Raw genomic sequence first — 19,825 nt, forward strand, 5'->3', positions numbered from 1 at the left:
AATCATGTTCCATTTTCTTTCTGGCCATCAGAAAGGCAGGCAAAACTTTCAGTACTATTGAATTTTAGAGTTTACATTTCCTTTGCCTTTTTTTTGCCTCACCTTTCTTGAAGAGATATTTTTGTTTTGGTATTTCTCAGGACAACAGACATGATTTCATTTAACTAAGAATTCTACTTGTGATGAAGATCATAAACATGGAGAGTCACTTAAAAATTCTACCTCTAGTCCCGCACAGAATGTGCAAAGATATGGGCTCTGCTAATGTTCATCAGCATGACAAATTGGGAAATCAGACCGAAAGATACATGCCACACCCATCAATGCTGCTGGAAACTGGCCTGTGCATGGGAAGGCATTGAACTGAGGTCATTATTCATTACAAAGCCCTCTTGATTTGCCTGGCACATCACCCTGTCTCTTTTTGAAAATACAAATTATTTGGCTGCAGCTCCTGCAGTGAACCCACAATTTTTATCCTCTTAAAGGCCTTATCCAGCAAAAGCCTTACACAACTAATATGCCATTTATGGAAAATGTAGGTAACAGAGTCCCACTCAGCAATTTTGAAAACCTCTGAGCACTGAATACCCAAAGCCCAGGAGGCTCCATAAATCCTGCAGTTGCAGCTCTAAAGTTCCTGGCCCCTATACATCTTGCTTTTGCAAATGTCCTTGTTCTGGAAGAAAATCTTTGGTACCTACTGTATGTCTAAGACTATCCAGGTTCCACTATGAAGATCTGCAAGATCAACAATGGCAGCAATAAAGGTGTTTATGCCTATGAGAACAGGGAATTTAGTGTACAGAAATTTTGTATAGTTAAGTTCTCTGTGAACTGGCAGAAGGGCTCTAACAATTCCAGCATTCAGGATAACTGTTTTCCCATTAATATAAGTTTTGTGGTCTTACAGAACATAAAAACCTATCTGGAATAATTATTGTTTTCTACTCCTTCAGGAAGTGCATTTGAAGAATACAAGTAGAGGGAACACAGGAAACAGAAACTACAGAATGTAAGAACATGCCATCCACAAGAACGAAGAATGAATGTGCCATCTGCAGGATACTTTGCTGTAAATAAATTATTTGTTAAACATTGGAAGACTTAAAAAAACCTATGATTTAATAAGCTTGATGCAATCTCAACCAATGGGCATTCTCCCAGTGAACAATGCAACTAAACATTCCAATATTAAGTCTTTAAAGAACAGAACATTTTAACCAGCCCAGAGCTAAAAAATTCTGTGGTTGATATATTACTGTTTGTTAACCTGTTTTAAATGTCCTGCACAAAATCTCTTTAAGTCCTGTGCCCCTCAAAAGCCTACAAATTTATGGGCCTTTGATGGATCCAATTGCACTAAATTAACCTATGAACATTGGCTGCTGGAGTCATTCATCAGCCTTGTCTAAGTGGTGGTTTTTTATTTGCACTTCTATACAAGCAACAGGCTGTTTGTTTTACAGTGTCTGATAACATTGTTTTTCTACCCCTTCATATTTGCACAGTTTAACATTCCCAGTAACAGCAGCAGTAAGGTAACATACACAGTTTTAAACATCCATTAATTCCATCTGTGGCATTTTGACAGAATATGGGTTATAGATGCATTTGTTTTAAGACAGTTTTATTTTTCCTTCTCTTGCAAAGATGCAGTTTATTGCAATTTGTGAGACAAAAGATTTTTAAAAGCAGTCGAAGTATACATAGGCTCTGAAATCATTGATTCTTCCAGGTAATTATTGTGCAACAGTATAGGTAACTTCTTTCTTCCTCCATATAATGCAGTATGTAAAATTTAGCATATCAGTAATTCACATATATCAAACAGTATGTAAAAATCTCTGTTTTATAGTACAACGGTGCTATTTTATAGTTTGTTACATGAAAGGGTCTGGCCAAAATGGTAATAGGTAAAAGCAAATATGAAAAGATCAAGCCAAAGATCAAATAACAAAATAGTTTTTAAAATATTCAGTTTACATGAACTAAAATGGCTTCAGATTTCAACATGGGAATAACTTTCCCACCATCAAAAGAAAATTCAGACATTTGTTTCCTTTTAGATGTTTGAATGGTGGTGTTTTCACTTCCAGCTATGTGGAACACAAATTCATAGATGCCTAGGCCCAAAGAAGACAGTTTGGAAAAGAGCCCTCAAACTACTTCAAAGGGTAGTGCATCAGGGACTAAATCTTTTTGGAAATATCAGCATTCTATTCAAATGTAAGTGTTATGTTACTCAAGTTCTCTGCCAGTTGAATTCTTCCCACAATCAGATGTGACTTCACAGCAACTAGGGAGATGTTCAATTAGATCTGAAAAGGAAGTATCTCTTTCTAAAGGCTCAAATCTGCCTTACTTTCTACCACATCCATGGGAGAAGATGACTGAACTATTGACTAAAACATGAGAGAAGAATCTCTGCAAATTGCATACTGTACAGCTCCTCAGTAGTATCTTGTAAAACAGACGTGAAAGGGAGGTCTTTAAAGTCTAACAAATTATTATAGTTACTTTTTAATCTCATAAAAACATGGGGTTTGTATTTTTTCCAAGGAAAGTGTAATGTATATGCAATTCTTTAAACCCTCCACTTCCTGTGAGATGCGTGTTTATATGCACAATAGGCTGCCATCACAATGTGAAAGCAGAACAGCGAACGAATAAAAAGAATATGTCACAGCTGTCACTGACTGATATCTTTGTGTTGAAAGAAGAAGGATGTACAGAGAATCAGATGAGGAAATTAACTTAAATTATTTACCACCAATTCAAGAAGCAAAGGTAGCAATTCTGATATCTCTATTACAGCTCTTACAGGTCTTTTTTTGGCAGAGGGGATGGAGAGGGAAGTATTTTTACCTCTGTGGCTGTTAAGAATTCTGAAATGTATTCTATGAATAAGCCATTATTTTGGTGCCACAGACATAATGCATATTTCAATTTCATGTCCTGTGACTCTTTCTGTCCCCTGCTTCCTCTGAAGTTCTAAAGGAAGGAGGGAGGAAAGGTGTGAGCACAAAAAGCAATTTGCAGATTTCTGTGGTGGCAAGTTTCTTTGTAGATAAAATTTTACTGATGTACTATTAACATAACTAAATAACCATACATAATTGTGCTGTTTTAATGCCTGTAAATTAATTACGATTTTGGTCTTATCTTGGGATTCATGCATTCACATTCATACCACCATGTATCTCCCGTTGAGAAACCATAATTAGAAAATGTCATTCATAGACAGTGATATCTAACATTGGATCTTGAGAACTGCCTAAACAGATTAGAACAATTCTTGAAAGAAACTACAATAAATAATGAATATCTATAAGCTTCAAAGGCAACACTTCGCTTTACTAGAGAATAAATGATATCACAAAATGGAGAGTGGCTCCACCACTGTAGCAGTAAGAAGTGCATGGATGGGAAATGCACATTTGCATAAGAAATCTCCAGTCACGGGGCAGGGAGCACATGATATACCAGTCAGTCCGAAAGGTAAATGGCTGCATTAGCTTAATAATCTCAATAAATCCACTACTTAAATAGGTTGAAGCATGAGCCAAAACATGTCCCTCTCAAAACTACAAAGTAGCCTGACTTAAAAAACTTCTAATTAGAGAAACTGAAGGGTTCAGCTGGATTTTCAAAAGCACTCCAGATATTTAGGAACAGGGTCCCTTGGATAGCATTGGTTCTCATAAATCACTTACATAGTGAAGAAAATCCCACTCCCCATCCTTGTATATCATGTAAATCACATGACAGAAGTCACAGATTTCTGCATTCTAAAATAGACATAAGATTCCAGTTATTACACAGAATGTCACCGAAGCGCAGAAGTGAAAAAGTGAAATAAGCCTCATTATTTTCAGGTAGTTCAAAAAGGACTGCAGATCTAGACTCACGGAACTTAATAGATCTCTTTCACCAAGGCAGTAAAATCTGAGCCTCATGTCCATAGTAACCATAATTAATCATTAAGAGTTTAAATGTAAAATGAATAAATTAAATATTCTGCTCAAAACGTAATTACAAACATAGAGTTGTGCGAAAGACTTGTAGAAGCGCATTTGCACCATTCAGTCAAGAGACAAAAGAGAATCAAATAACAGGATACTGCATTCAGTACCTTAAAGTAGCCACCTTTTGCCCAAGACACATTACAGTGTCAGTTCCTTTTTTAAGATTAGTGGTGGGCTTCCTTTACAGAAGCGAATTCCATACACAACTAGTAGCTGTGTTTAGTTGCCCCATGAACTGGTTGCTGAATTATTATCAATGGTTGATTAATGAAGATTCTAGGCCAAGCACTGTGTCTTCTTGGTTCTCCATTTTAACAAGCAAGTGCAGAACAAGACAAGATCAGAGAAGTGTAGCATATTTGCTTTACCTTTTACTGATTTGGCCAACAATGCCAAAGTGGTGCTATTGTTTTGTTTAAGAAAGTACTTGACTAAAATATAAAAGAAAGCATAAATATTTTTTTAATGTATGAAAATGACAATTATATAGGTATGGTTATTAAAATAGAAATACTACTAGCCATAATTTTCAACTTTTTGTCACTCAGCAATGGCAGAGGAATCTTACATCAATGGAGATGGGGCAGGAACAAGAGTCAAAATGCCACAAAAGTTCATGGACTTGAAACACAATTCTGAATCTTTACTCCAAATCAGAAATACAGATGTGGAAAAGCTATTAAAGTCAGGGAACAATGGATATGACTGAAAGCCTGTTCAGATTAATGCAAGTTCTATATCATGCCAAAGATCTTTAAGCCATACTTTAGTCTGAAATCAGTGAAGAGTTTGACTTAAAGTCAGTGGCATGATATGATTGACATTTTCATTGAGCATACATTTTTATTTTTAGCTGCTTACCTTCTCACTCATAGCATGCCCCCCAAACGTCAATATTCTTTAAAAAAAAAAAAAAGCACAAAGAAATGCACCTGATTTTAACAAAGAATGAAAAAAAAAAATATTCCTGACATGAAACTGTTGCTATTTTTAATTCTTACCAGTTTCAAACTGTGAGAAAAAGTTGAACTATATGGCTAACAGTCTGTGAATTTTTTTTTAATTTTATGTTGTCACTATGAACATCCTAACATGCAAAATTTCAGATTTCATTGTTTTGTTTTGAAATGATGGTAAGTTAAGCCCAAATAGAGATTCTCGGAACCTATAGGCTAGATAGAATACTTATGTTCTGATGAAGGTATAATCAATATATTTAAAATGTTTTATTTTTAGTCTGAAAAGGAATAGTAATAATTTATTTGGGGACTCAACCTATACTGGTCCCTCTTTTAAGGATGCTGTTCAGTGCAAGCAAGTCTTCCAAATGCCAAACTTCTATTCAAAACCAACACTCACTCCTCCCTCCTCCTCTCCCCAGCAAACCTAGCTAAAACACTATTGCAACATAATTTTATTATTTGTCTATTTGTTTTGTGGGGTGTGTGTTTGTTTGTTTTGGTTCACTTTGTTTTGATTTGGGGAGGCAGGGGTAAGGAGGAAGGGATGAGGCTTTCAAGTGATTAAGATTTTTTCCTCTTGAGTACAATCATCTACAAAAAATAAAGAATTTGCCTTGATGAGATTACTAATTATCTAATTCATCTATAGAAGTAGCATTAAGTAAAACAACTAGCTTAAAGTTGTCTTGAAAGAAGAAAAAGTTAACAACACAAACTTTTTACTCATTATAATCCTACACTATACATTTTGCTTCTCACAGCATTGGAATATTCTATTGGACTATAACTGTCCCAACACACAGTATCTGGTATATCTAAATCTTCTTTGATTATTTACATGAAGGGTGTTATGGGAATATCTGAAAACTTGATGACATATAGTACAGCATAGAGATACCAGTCTAGCAGAGACCAAAACAAGAAGGACCTCCCTGATGCTTACATTAGGAAATCTTATACTAGATGCATAAAGGGTGTGAGGGTATGTATATATAGATATATACATATATAGGCATATGTATGTATATGTGTATATATATGAAATGTTACAATGTGTGTATGTACATGTGTGTGTGCATGTGTATATTTTGCTTTTCTTCTTTTTCCTCTCAAGCAAAATTTGAATTTCTTGCTTTTTAAACATTTCTCATGGTTTATTTTCAATAATCCAATTGGAATCTAATTTTAGAAGAACATTGTATAACATGGGTGCCACAAGTTAGATCCTACCTTTGTTTTTCACACTTAAAGAAATTACCTGATTTTTAAATCATAAGACACTTCTTCATTGTCATCAGGCAAATCGATTTATCTGTACAGATACAAAATAGCAACTCTGAGGGCCTTATTATGAAAACATTTATTTTAAAAATTTCTTTTATTTCATTCTTCTCCAGATAATTTCTGTTAAGTGAGACTTTTTACAGTGTAACATCCCTTCAAAGTAAGAAGAACGCTTAATATAAGCAGAGAAGAATGAAAATTTCTGACATTTAATAATATCACCTAAATCATACATTTGTCAATTAGATGGTTTTTGTAAGAATAATTCATACCTCTCTATAGTACCCTAAACTATTTCAGAAGTTGAAAAGATTTAGCACTGTATATTTCTATATGCCAAATTATTTATAATAATTTTTGATTTCTCTGAATTCTTCAGTAACTTTTTATTTTGCCAACTTGGCTCACAAAAGTCATAAAAAGCATCAACATGAGACTTCTGCTGCTAAACATTCTTTCCCACACATATTTAACATACTTACAACCACCTAGAAGATTCATGTATTCACACTTGATTTAAATTCTTAAACAGTAAAAATATAGTTGGGAGGGGTTTTTTTTCACATTTCACAGTTATGAACCATTTCTTAACTAAATCAAAGACATTCCATCTTATTGTATTTTACATGCATTAGTATAATCTCATTCCTCTAAAGCAACAACAAAATACCTGCGAAACAAAGAAAGACTCTATCTTGATAAATAGGGTCATGCCTCATGTACTCGTATTAAAGAAAAAGGTTTAACTAGATAATTATATTTACAACCAATTCAATGAAATTCATGTTATGTACTGAAATATTTAACTTTGCAAATTTTAAAATCAAGTGAATGTGCCACTCTTCCTTGACTACTGGCATTAACCTTGTTTATTGTATGAAAAAGCCCATTTTAACAACTATCATAGACAAAGGATCCAAGACCAATAGACTGAAATGTTATCAATGAAAGAAGTAAAATACTCTTGTTTTGTGCACAGGGATCAATTCTATCTTTTTTTTTTTTTATTTACTAGAATTTCTAATCAAATTTATATAAATACTGCATAAGAATTATAATACTCTTCATTATTCCCACTTAGAGAAAAGTTTGAATATAATACAGCACATGCAAGTTACAATGTACGATATGGTATTTAAATCTTACCTATTCATTTATTACCATTTCTAAGGAATTAGTTTGACAGAATTCTATAAAAATCCTGTGATGAAAAACAACTGTTAAAAGTGTAAAATGATAATAGTTGACTGATTAAACTAAGTCTCATCAAACATCAGTCATAAAGTGTTCCACTGAAAGCATACAGGAACTTCATAATGTTCTGAACAGCTTCACCTGTAGTCTGATACTTCGTGTTGCTTTTCTAAGAATGTAATGGTTCTGGTTTATAATTTCTTAATCCTTGGAGTCTTTGGGTTGAATATTAAACATGTTTAGCAAGCCTCAGGATCTTAGGAAACAAAGTTAAAGTAGAAGAAGCAGCACCACCTGCTGCTGATAATCAAATCATACATTAACTTTCTCTACTCCCAAATTATCTGCAAAGCTACTCAGAAGTGCTAAATGAAGAGATCAATAGCACTTGGTTTTCAGGAGGACACCCTTCCCAAAAGGAATATCAACTATCTTCCCTTTCATCACTGTTGGACTTCAATTGGTATCCTGATTCAATCTGGGGTTTCCATGATGCAAGCATGAATGTGGATACATGAATTTCTGATTTCACTACTGAATAATGCTACTATTAACATTTCAAGTCATTATAATCAAACAGTGGCAAGTGTTAGATGTTAATTCACTAAAAACGATTTAAACTCTCTATTAAAGTTTAACTGGATTTATTCTTTCCTTTTTTTTTTATTTTCTTGTGCTTACTCACAATACAATGTCACTACTTGATGACAAATAATATTTCATACTGTGTATGTAACATCATTGTGTTGCAGAATCCCCCAAATACCTCAACAATGTCTTTGTTGCGCTATTCTCCCCATTTAGCACTTATAAGCTTTTCTGGTAACAACCAATAAATCAAAAAACAGAGCTCTCGATATGTACAAATATTAAAAAAAAATAGAATTTTTGCTAGTTTGCAGTTCATGTAATGTCATCTTGACCATTCTCTTCCCCTCTCTCTAGAACAGTAAACTTTGCTCCATAAATAATAGTGTATTCATGCTTTTATATGCATTTATGGTAGGTAAAGGTTGGAAGAGGTAGTTGACTGATTTTCACTTTTATCTACTTTGATTTCAGTAAAGGGCTTTGTCACTCTGTATACATAAAGGCTAATGCACCCTTTGGTTTGTAGAATGTACTGAAATGTTTGCAACCCTCTTGGTATCAGGTCCAAAATGTGAAGCATTACTGTTAAGAGGGTATCTTTCTAATGTATTTGTATGTATAGTTTACACCTCTGTGAGGTCTAATAAAGGATTATGGTTAATTAAAAATGCGTTGCAATTTCCTCATCCACAAAAATTTCGCAGTAATTTGCATTCTTCCTTTCTCTTTACTGACATATACATTTCAGTTCTCAAAATACATCAAAAACATGACATACCTTAATAGGATGTGCTTGGAAACAGCTTCCAGGAAGATTTTTTTTTTTTCTCTATGCCTTTCTAGGTACTGAGGCCAACTTGTATCTTCACAGACCTTGGCCCTCTTGGATGTGCTCAATGTTTGCTTTTCTTCAATCTCTAAACATCTAGAGTTGCCATAACTTTCTAGTATCACAGAATCGCAGAATGGTTGGATTTGGAAGGGACCTCTGGAGATTATTTAGTCCAACTCACCTGCTAAAGCAAGTTCACTTAGAGTAGATGGCACAGGAATGCATCCAGGCAGGTTTTGAATGTCTCCAGAGAAGGAGACTCCACAACCTCTCTGGGCAGCCTGTTCCAGTGCTCTGACACCCTCAAAGTAAGGAAGTTTCTACTCATGTTTAGATGGAACCTCCTGTGCTACAGTGTGTGCCCATTGCTCCTCATTCTATTGTTGGGCACCACGGGAAAGAGTCTGGTCCCATCCTCTTGACAACCATCCTTGAGATATTTATAAGCATTGATAAGATCCTGCCTCAGCCTTCTCTTCTCCAGGCTGAACAGACCCAGCTCTCTCAGTCTCTCTTCATAAGAAAGGTGCTCTAGGCCTCTAATCATCTTCACAGCCTGCCACTGGACTCCCTCCAGTAGTTCCTTGTCCTTAAACTGAGGAGCCCAGAACTAGACACAGTACTCCAGATGTGGCCTCACCAGGGCAGAGTAGGGGGGGATGATAACCTCTCTTGACCTGCTGGTCACGCTTTCCTGAATGCATTCCAGGATACCTTCTTGGCCACAAGGGCACATTGTTGACTCATGGTCAACCTGTTCTCAACCAGAACTCCCAGGTCCTTCTTCTCAATGCTGCTTTGCAGCAGGTCCACCCCTAACCTGTACTGGTTCCTGGGGTTATTCCTCCCGAGGTGCAGGACCCTACACTTGCCCTTGCTGAATTTCATCAGGTTCTTCTCTGCCCAGTCCTCCAGCCCATCTAGGTCTCGCTGAAAGGCAGTACAGCCTTTTGGTGTCTCAACCCTTCCTCACCACTCGGTATCATCAGCAAACTTGCTGATGGTGCACTCAGTCTCTTCCTCCGGATATGATAGAAAGCAACCTCACAACAACACTGCATAGCTCCCTCATCACCCTCATGTGTATCCCTTGGGGTCCCAAGAACTCGTGTATCTCCATTTGGCTTAAATACTCCATAATTCCATCTTTTGTTGTGGGCAGTACTTCACTCTACCAGATCAATAGTCCTGGGAGGCCTGAGGACAGCCTTACCACTGCAAATGTAAACAGACACTAAAAAGTCCTCTGGCCTAGGAAGTCCTTAAATTGTATATCAATGGAGTATAGGAAAGTTTCAATACATATTGCCTTGTTCAGGTGTTTTTCCCTAGATTTTGATTTTGGCTACAGTGCAAAACAGTTTCCTGGACTGGTTTCGCATATTATCTTTCCTCTGATTTCCTGTATTTTTAGCCTGCTAGCATAGTAGTCATTCTAAACTTGAAGGGCACAATCCCTTAAGTTATATCCTTCATGCAAAATCTTCTATATTTAAATATTCATAGCAAATAATTTTTCAACACACACTGCCATAATAACTGAGCAATTTATGGGGATTTCAGTTCAAAAATAATCACTCAACAATAATAAACGTATTTTCATTCTTACGTTCTGATGCTGAGACGCAGTTAACAGAAACCACAACAACTTGTGGATTTGGTTATGTGGCCAAGAAATATTTTTTAAAAATCTATTCATTTGCAATCTTAATTACAATTTTTAAGCTTTTAATCACATGTATTACATGCATTACCACGAGCCTTCAGTCTTGCATGAGAAACATGTACTTTTTATTAAATACAACTCTATGGCATCACAATAAAAATAAGAGTACTCTACAAGGATTGAGAAATTGTCCTAGAAATTACTAATAATACAGAAAAAAAATCAACACTTTAGTGGCCATCTCCTTTCTTCAATTGTGCTCTTCCTCAGATGCAGATCATTTAATTTATAGAGTCTTTTGATCAAAGAGTTGCTGTAGATTAACCAAGCCTGGATATTGACTTACTGGAAAATGATCTTATTGCCCTAACTTGGAATTAGTTCTGGATCACAGTTGAAGAGAAAAATCAGTCTAGAAATCTACTGCAACTTAAAGGCAGGACTTCTGGAAGGTTAGTAAAAGTTAGGAGTAGCAGGAGCTATTAAAAATGTCATGGAATAATTTTTTTTTATTTTATTAGTGCAAAGTTGACATTGGGTGTGGAGAATTAAGTTGTCTAAGTAAAAAAAAAAAAAAATCAGTCTAATTCAGCTATGTGTGTCTTTGTCTTATATTTTCATACTGTTTTACACTTGGTTAAAAATACCTTTGTTCACACATTGTTGCCTTAATTTTGGCTTACGACCGTATGTTTTTACTTATTGTATCTCTTGGACATACTTTTTAGATAAAGTTGATTAGTGGTGATTCTAAGCAAATCTTTCATCTCTGAGAAAAGGAGCTACTTCTGAGAAGTATGTTTTACCAACTGAGAGAGTGACTGAGAAATTAACATTCATAAGACTTTGTACGTTTTGCGCTATGCATCAGTGGTATACAGGTATTTCTGCTGGCTTTCTGAAAAGAATTCATTTGTCATCTCTGTATTTTGACAACCAAAACATTGAGAAGAAATTGAACAGAACAGAAAGAAAAGTATTAGTCAAACCGAGATAAAATGAAGATTAAAGCAGGATTTCCAGATTACCACTGGGTTGGTTTTGTTTGTTTGGGGAGTACTTGGATTACTTTTTAATACAACAACTATTTCAATTAAAATACACTGTCTTTGGACCAAAATCCAAGCCCTCCAGGAATCATCTTTCTCAGCACGTGCTCTCTCCACTAAATAATGTTTTCACCCTTTGGTTTGGTTCGGTTTAGGATGTTTTTCCCTTCTGTTCCAGGTATCACATATTCTTTGCTACATAGTGACCTAGTGCAATAGGACAATCAGCAAATGCCTTCCCAGTCCTTCCAACAAAATAGCTGGTAAGTCTACTGATTGGGGCACACTGTCAAGAAGTAAGAGATAAAGGCTTAAATGCCATCAGACTGAAAATGGAATCAAATAAGATCTTCCATTGATTTGATACACACTGCATTTAGGTTTCAATTTGGAAAAGGAAAAAAAAGCAACAATGCCAGCATTTTTTGGGTGCCCGATACTACACCATTAAGCATGCCCTCGCTTTCCTGGTGATATCAACTCCTTCAAAGACTTAAATGCTATGTAGGATGGATTCCAGATCCAAGTGTGGCTTTACAGAACAGAGAGATATTGGACTAGGCATTGGTATTTCAGATACACATTTTCTATAATCCTTGTCAATAGTTCATGTTCCTATCACACCCATCATTTGTATTCCAGTTCACATTACAGAGGTATCAGTCTGTTACCTGTGCTTGGATTCACAGTGATTTTATTGAAATTACTTGACTTCAGAATCCCTACCAAAATAAGTATTAATTCTGTGCAAGGGACATAGTTTTCTCCATTTCATATTCTTCAAATCCTTGCTTGTCTGAAAATACTTTATATCGTTGCCTTTCCTACAGATCTTCATCTCTGTGTTGTTACCACTGTTGGTACTTCCCAGCTACAAATATTTTTTCATACACATAACTCATTCCTAGCTCTTAGAGGTAAATCGGCCAGTAAATTTCTTGGTAATTTGACGTGTCGAACACAATATTGCTTTAAGCATATCCCATTGTTTAAATAATCAATAAATCAGTTATTAGCTTCAGACAAAACACCTGAATTAGTCTTTTCTGCAAATATAACTTACTATTAAACACAATTCCTGCTACTCTTCTTGTGTCTAAACAGCATACAATATTTTTACCCAGCTTTTCAACGTAGTTCAAATACTGCATGTTCTCTGCTATGCCAGCCAGAACAGCACCAGTTGGTATTGAAACATTTCCTCTTATCCTTAATTTCACTTTTTGCTCTTTCAATGCCAGTGTCCATACTGTGTAATCACAAAATCAAGATAACAGCTGAACTAGCAGCACGCACTATCACTACACAAGGACGCCAGTGAGTCAAGGAACTTCATCAGCATCCCAGAAACTTACATCTCTCATTCAAATGGGGACATCACTACTGCCTTTCTGGGTAACCACTGACGTCTAGGGTTTTCCTTTATATCAGTTCAAAACTTCTGTTTCTGTATCCTGTAGAATCCCAGTGGCCAGCAAGTCTGGCTCTCAAATACTGCTGGAATCTTGAGGATAAGGTCAACCCCCTTTCTAACCATTCTATTCCGATATGGACTGGAACTTTCCTGGGCACTAAATAAAGAAAATAATCTTCAGTTGGCAGGATTTGTTTTTGAGTCTTTTTGCTTTTCTATTTCCTTTTAACAAGGAAATCGACTGGTTCTTCAAACTTATTTGCTCTAAGAGCCAATGCAGTAAGAGAATTACCAGTATAGAAATGCCATCTGAGTCTTTGGCCAAGATTCTGTGAGGTACTTGAAGCATTACATAAATATGTACTATAAGTAGGTCCATTTAAGATGTTTCTCATTAATAAAAGTTATATTAATAAAATCATTATAATTCTACGACCAAAGGTATTTTTCTGTGTAATGTAAATCTATCGATGTAGATGGACTATTTTTTTGTCTTGATTAACAACTGATATGCATTTTGCTACTTCAACAGAAAGCTCTGCAACGGCTTTTTGTCTTTTTTACTTTCTCTCTCTGGATACTTTTTACTTCTTTCACGGACATTTTTCAACAATATTTAACAAGAGGCACATTTAAACCTTATTTTATTTAAGGATTTTAAATTACTACATGATTTTAAAATAAAAAAAATATAAACTACAGGCTTCCTATATTTCATGTAGCTTTGACTATTTCCCCTGTCAGAGTACAAATCCCTTGATTTGATTTTGTGCTGCTAGTTACTTTATATATGCTGTCTTAGCTCTAGTCTCCATTCCTTTACTTCTTTCTTCTTTCTATTCACTTATGCAATGTGAAAACTATCAAATCCACATATTCCTTCTGAGTTTGAAAAAGGATTCTCATAGAGTAAGGTTTTTCACTGTCTCCTAACAACAGGCAGATTTCATTCCCTTACACTCCCTGGTTTTCTCTGTGCAGCTGGGTCTTTGCTTTACCAGGGAACACCATTCGCTAAAGATCTGCCACCACCATTTGTAAAAGTTATCTTCCTAGAAAGTATCCGTATAATCACGTTTAGCTAACACAATATATCCAAAATAAGAACAGTCTGTAAATGTGTGTTTAAATTTTCATCTGAAAGAACTTTCAAAGGCACTGACAAATTATTACTTCAGAAAATGTCATTTACTACATATCTTTACTACATACCTTGAACATTCATCAGTACTCTAAGTGCCTTCTTTCCCTCTCCATTTGTTTTTCAACTGTCATTTTGTGTGTGCACAAGTTTCTTTGTACAAAAAAAAACACAACAGTGCTAAATATTTTTTCTCCTTCCCCCATGTTCTAGTAATTATACATTCAGAGAATCTTTCAGGAAGCATTTTCCACGGTATTTGATTTCTGTGTGAGAGTAAGTGTAGGTCATGAGGAAGAAACTTCATCCTCCCTTTTGCAGCTCACTATTCCTTCAAGCTTCCCAGCAGCAGATAAATACAGTAATTTAGTTGCTTAAAGCTGAAAATTTCAAAATAGTGTTAACAAAACCTCCCTCATTAAGGCTTTCACATCCTCAAGTGTGGGAAATGAATGGTGATGTTTTCATTTAACATGTGTTGGACAGAATAACTTCTGCAATATGGCTCAGAACACTAGTGTCAGATACAGGTAAATTGTTCCTGGCAGATTGATTAAAAAGACAGAGTTTATCTGATGACACCACAGTGTTTCTCCAGCATCTTGTGATTTCTTCCTGATCTGTTACATTAGTTTCTTAAATTCGCTCAAGCACCAGAATGGGTAAGAATCATTAGAAGTACCCAGACATACGCAACACAACCTTGTGTAGATGAGAGATCTTCCCGCTGCACAAAAAGCTGACTTAATGTGCCATATAAAACTTTGCAAGGCTCATAAATCTATCAAGGCAAACAACGGAACAAACAAAGGCAACTTTGAAATATCTCTCCCATTCTAAAAGTTTCTGTTCAATATTTGGCTAGAAGTAATAATCAATAATTTATAATACAGTGGATTCTTTCCTATCCTGCTTGCCCCCTTTATGCAGAAAGTTTTATTCCGTGCCCAATTTCAGAGTGTACATGCAATTACAGACACTACTCAGGAAGAGAATAAATCTGCAAAATTGTAAACTGAAAAGTTTCAGGAAAATGAAAGGCAAAATGCAAAAATGTAAAAGTTGAAACATTATATCATACTCTATGATGAAGGCTCCTCTAAAACTCTCCATTTAGAAATGTGTCATGTGGTGCATCAGATTACTGAAGCCTGAAGACATTATCAAGGTGGTATGCCATATAATTTGAACATAACACAAAAAATTGACAGCAACTAGTACAGATAATTATGTTATGAGATCATGAATGAATAATTCTTTCTACTTATGGAATATCTCATCTTGTTTTTCATAAGAAAATGAAGCAAAATTATCTTCATTTTGCATCAGATGAAAGTAAAAGACCAAATTCTATCTAACTTGCAGAAAATATACAGCTACTCCATAACGCAATCAAGAGCAGCACTCAAGAATTCTAATTCTGTTTTTATATTCACAGTTAAAAGCAAGTATGTTACTACAGACATTCTATTATTCTAGATTTGGGAAATAAAGCATCAAGTCTAGCACAGATCTGATGAGAAAGCTACTGAAATCAATCAGAAGTACTGTCTACGCCTTTGAAACTTTTATGACATTCTTTTCCAGTTGCAAAGAGATTATCTGTCTTTAATGTCATGGGACAATGCTACTTCATACATTTAAGTTTGTTGCCTGTTTCTTTCAGTTTTACTTTTAATCTTTTCTAGTAACTGTTTCAAATTCTGTCTTCATTGATAAAGAATTTAACCTGTGTACTAAAACACATACAAGAAGTCAACCCAGACTTTTCAGAGGCACTTCGAAGAAAATTTAAGCTATTATATTTACTTGAACATAGTGTTAGGTGAAGATATCATGTATATATATATAGGGAATATATTTGTCCCACTTTTAACATTTCAATCTAAAATTTACATATAGAACTCTCAGACATCAGAATCCACAAGACTGCAAATTCAGAAGGTGATAGTAAGCTGGTATCCTGACATCAACCTAGGAGTCTTAATGAAAACACCATACAATGCAGTCCTCAGATATCACAGACTCCTAAAAAGTTGTACAAATTAAAAACTGATACAGGTTTCTACAAACAATGTACATACTTACATGTAGCAGTTTCAACAGAAATCTAAACTATATATGTACTCCTAACAGGTTTCTTTTTATTCTTCTTCTATTAAAACGTAGTCTCATGGCTTTCCTCAAAAAACAGCCACAGATATTCAGCTTCCAAAAGAGACTGTAAAGGGTTTTCATATCTCTCTCTGATAATCTGTTGAGAAATCAATGCCTGGATGAGATCAAAACAAGAATTTATTTCATGTAAGCAGCCAAGCGATATTGAATTAGGAGACATCAGTAATTGCTACATATTTCTCAACACTCGTTCTGTCAGTAGGGCTGCACAATAGACATTACTCTTTGTCAAAAGACTTCAAAACAGACAAACAAGAAAAACAAGTTAATTCAAAAAGATAACAAACCAATACTTTTTGAAACACTGCTAACGGATGCCCCTCTTCTAACCACCATGTGGCTGGTAAGCTTTAAGAGTCTTGTAATACATTTATGAGGGAAACAAAAGCATCAGACAAAACAGCTGTAACAAATACACAGTAATTTACCAAGCTGATTAAAGTTTCCAACTTTAATTGAAAAAGGAAATGCTCTAAAAAATCTCACTGTGAAAACAATTCCTTCAGTCTCTAGAGAATAGAACTGTATTCATATAAGAGGAAAGATTAACATGCAATTCAACAATGTCTTATCAAAAGCAAAAGGAGACAATGACAAATTGAATATTCATTAACACTCCTAATAGCATTCACAGGTTTTTTTATGCTTTGGACAGGTTTTGAGTCTGGAAAAGACAAGAGACTAAATTCATGTGCCAATCATTTGCCATGCACTTCGCTCAGAAGAGGATTAAGATTTTGCTTATGTTAAAGGCTTGGTAATGACACCTCTGTTTACATAAAATGTCAAGAAGAAAGCAGTGAAAGCATCTAAGCATCTGATTATTGATCGAAGAAAAACATTCATCTCATCGTAAATTCAAGATCTGAAGAAGATCAGCTTCGTAACTAAGAAATTACAGTGCATATTTTCCTACTTTAAGAAAAAGTCAGATGACTGCCTCAAACTTATACTTGGAAAATATACTACGGATCTAAACTTGCCATTGAAAAATGTTTCAATTTAGAAGATTATGCATGTAGTTTATGTATTTACAGAGCAGTATTTGGTGAAAATATTTGCTTCAAAATTCTCATTTTGATGTTCTAGGGCATGCAGAGGAGCTAATCCACATTAGAAGCCTGAAGAGGAACACCAGCTGACTCAGGGACAACTCTAAATGTCAAGTTGCAGCTTTGGCATTAAAGTACTAATTTTTGTCATCCATATTAACAAATGCACACCAACCTCTCTGTAGAATTTTAGACATCATGAGACACTGAACAAGTCATTTCTCATTTCTATATTGCTATTCATTTTGGCTAACTTTAATTTCTAACTTTACTTTAGCATTCATCCACTTGACTCACTAGAGAGAAATAGAGAGATGAATTTCCAAGAAGTTTTCATCTTTCTCCACAGTGTATTTGCACTCATTCAGCACATCTAGATGTAGCTATTGAAATATTCAATTTCCAGTCCTTTCCTTAAAGCAGTGGAGAAAAAAATGTCCTCTGAAAATATCATCATTTCATCCTACCATACACAGGATGAACTTAGTAGATACTTAATATTTTAAATATTAATGTTTCAACTTTCCATTAGCACAAAATCTAGTACTAAGAAATTGTGACAAGCCTTCTCAGATAGCAGCTGAAAATGCCTTATCACTCAGGTAAGATGATGCTATGGATCCAAAATTACCACTTCTCTCCTGAGGAGTTTCTCACATCCTAATACAAAACACCACAGTGGGGAAAAAAGGATGCATTTTCAATACTTTACATATAGATTTAATGTTACAAGAAGAAATACTCTTAATCTCAAACAAAATTTACTTAACTATTTTCCATTTCTTAAGGAGCTGATTCACTGTAAAATGCATCTTCCAAATTAGAGGAGGAGGAGTAGAAGATAGAACATAAAACAGTTTCAGAAGTGTTAAAGTTTCCACTGGAATACTAGAACAATTTTTCATCAAATTCCATAAGTGATGTTGAATGTAAAGTATCCAAATGGATGCAAAAACTACCAGAGGTCTAGAAAACATGAAAAACAAGGAAACATGAAAGGTTTTGGTTCTCTTAGTTTTGGAAAATGATGACAGAAGAAATAAGACACGTCAAAAGACAGTTGCATTCCATTAACTGCACTGTCTCACCAGCAAGTGATATTAATGAGTCTGTCTGTATAGTGCAAAACATAAATATTGAACATTTAGCAGAATGTTACAGACACGCATAGTTGAGTCCATAGGCAATATTGAAGCCTACTTTCACTGTAAATTTTGAAATTCATTATGCACATGGCATTCCGACAAAACTACACAATTTGCTGATAATTATAAATAACCTAGCTTCAAAGCCTTAAACGTTCCTCTAAACTGGACATTTTTGCAACACAGTAAGCCCTATTTTATATCTGAAAAACAAGAAAAAACAGCAGCTGAAATTTGAAACAGGTACAGATTCCAAATTCATTTAGTATCCTTTCTAGGGCTATATTATTTTAGATTCTGTCTCTGGTTCAAATTCTCAGCAGACACACTCTAACACTATGCTCAGCATGCAAAATGTTCTGCTCCCTAAAATACGACTTTTTTTTAAAATGCATAATTTTGACAACTCGGTATCTTTCAATAACACATAAATCAAGACAAACTCTCTACCTTCATAGCAACAGAAATCCTAAAAGTTTAATCACACTTATTACAGTGCCAGTGCGAAGATATTCACAACTAGTAGGGTACTTCACTGTTATGTTTGTTGTTGATTAAAAAAACCCAATAATCTGACTTCTCCATTTGAAATTCCAGAGATGTGAAGCAGCCACAAGCCAGATTTTTTTTTGCATAATGCAGAATTAAGGAAAAACATACAGGAAAGTCAAATATGTCAGTGGAGTGGGAACCTATAGGCTAAAAAGTATGAGGCTGCTATGAACAAGAAGGAGGAGAGGGAGAAAAGAGCCTGAGAAACCAATGTGTAGTGAAAGTGTACCAGGGGTAGCTGACCAGAGCATCTCTGAGGAAGTTTAAGCAGTTCACATCTGGTTTCTCTCCTCATTGATTTTGACAAATCCTTTTTTGCTTGCTTGCTTTCAGCCCTGTCATCTTGTTTTCTGCCTTCTCCTCCACCCCATCCCCATTTGCTCTGTAGCTTCACTTCTCCTAACTTGTTCCAGTCATTATAGCCTCAACCTATCCAGTTCGGTGAGCTCGACGAATTTGGCACTCACCTGACTGTCTGACATGACAGACAAGGAACCTTTAGAAGATTTTGAGAGGAGCTGCAGCTCCCTGACTTCAGTATAGTTTGAATGTATGACAGCCCAAATGTGATACAGGTCTGACTAACAGAATAATACCACTCATATGTGCTGCGTGCAGTAGGTGACAGCAGCTCTGAACATTTCAATTATACATTCGTTAGATTAGAAAACTAAAAATACTTTAGCTATAAGCCTGCCAAAGAGCCCTATCCAAAATCTAATAGGATCAATGGAAAC

The 19,825-nt window shown here is 35.3% G+C and overlaps 2 protein-coding genes across 2 annotated transcripts in view; one reads left to right on the forward strand and one right to left on the reverse strand.

Moving 5' to 3' along the window:
- The window catches only part of IGF1 (insulin like growth factor 1), a 59,964-nt gene extending 51,237 nt beyond the window's left edge, over nucleotides 1–8,727 (forward strand). The window contains exon 4 of the mRNA XM_065847240.2: nucleotides 960–8,727. Within this exon, the coding sequence (XP_065703312.1) occupies nucleotides 960–1,019 (60 nt within the window). The 3' untranslated portion in view covers nucleotides 1,020–8,727. The remainder of the gene's footprint in view (nucleotides 1–959) is intronic.
- The window catches only part of PARPBP (PARP1 binding protein), a 130,292-nt gene that overhangs the window by 42,484 nt on the left and 67,983 nt on the right, over nucleotides 1–19,825 (reverse strand). The window lies entirely within an intron of this gene.

This window comes from Patagioenas fasciata, chromosome 1, assembly GCF_037038585.1.
Source record: "Patagioenas fasciata isolate bPatFas1 chromosome 1, bPatFas1.hap1, whole genome shotgun sequence".
Lineage (NCBI taxonomy): Eukaryota > Metazoa > Chordata > Aves > Columbiformes > Columbidae > Patagioenas > Patagioenas fasciata.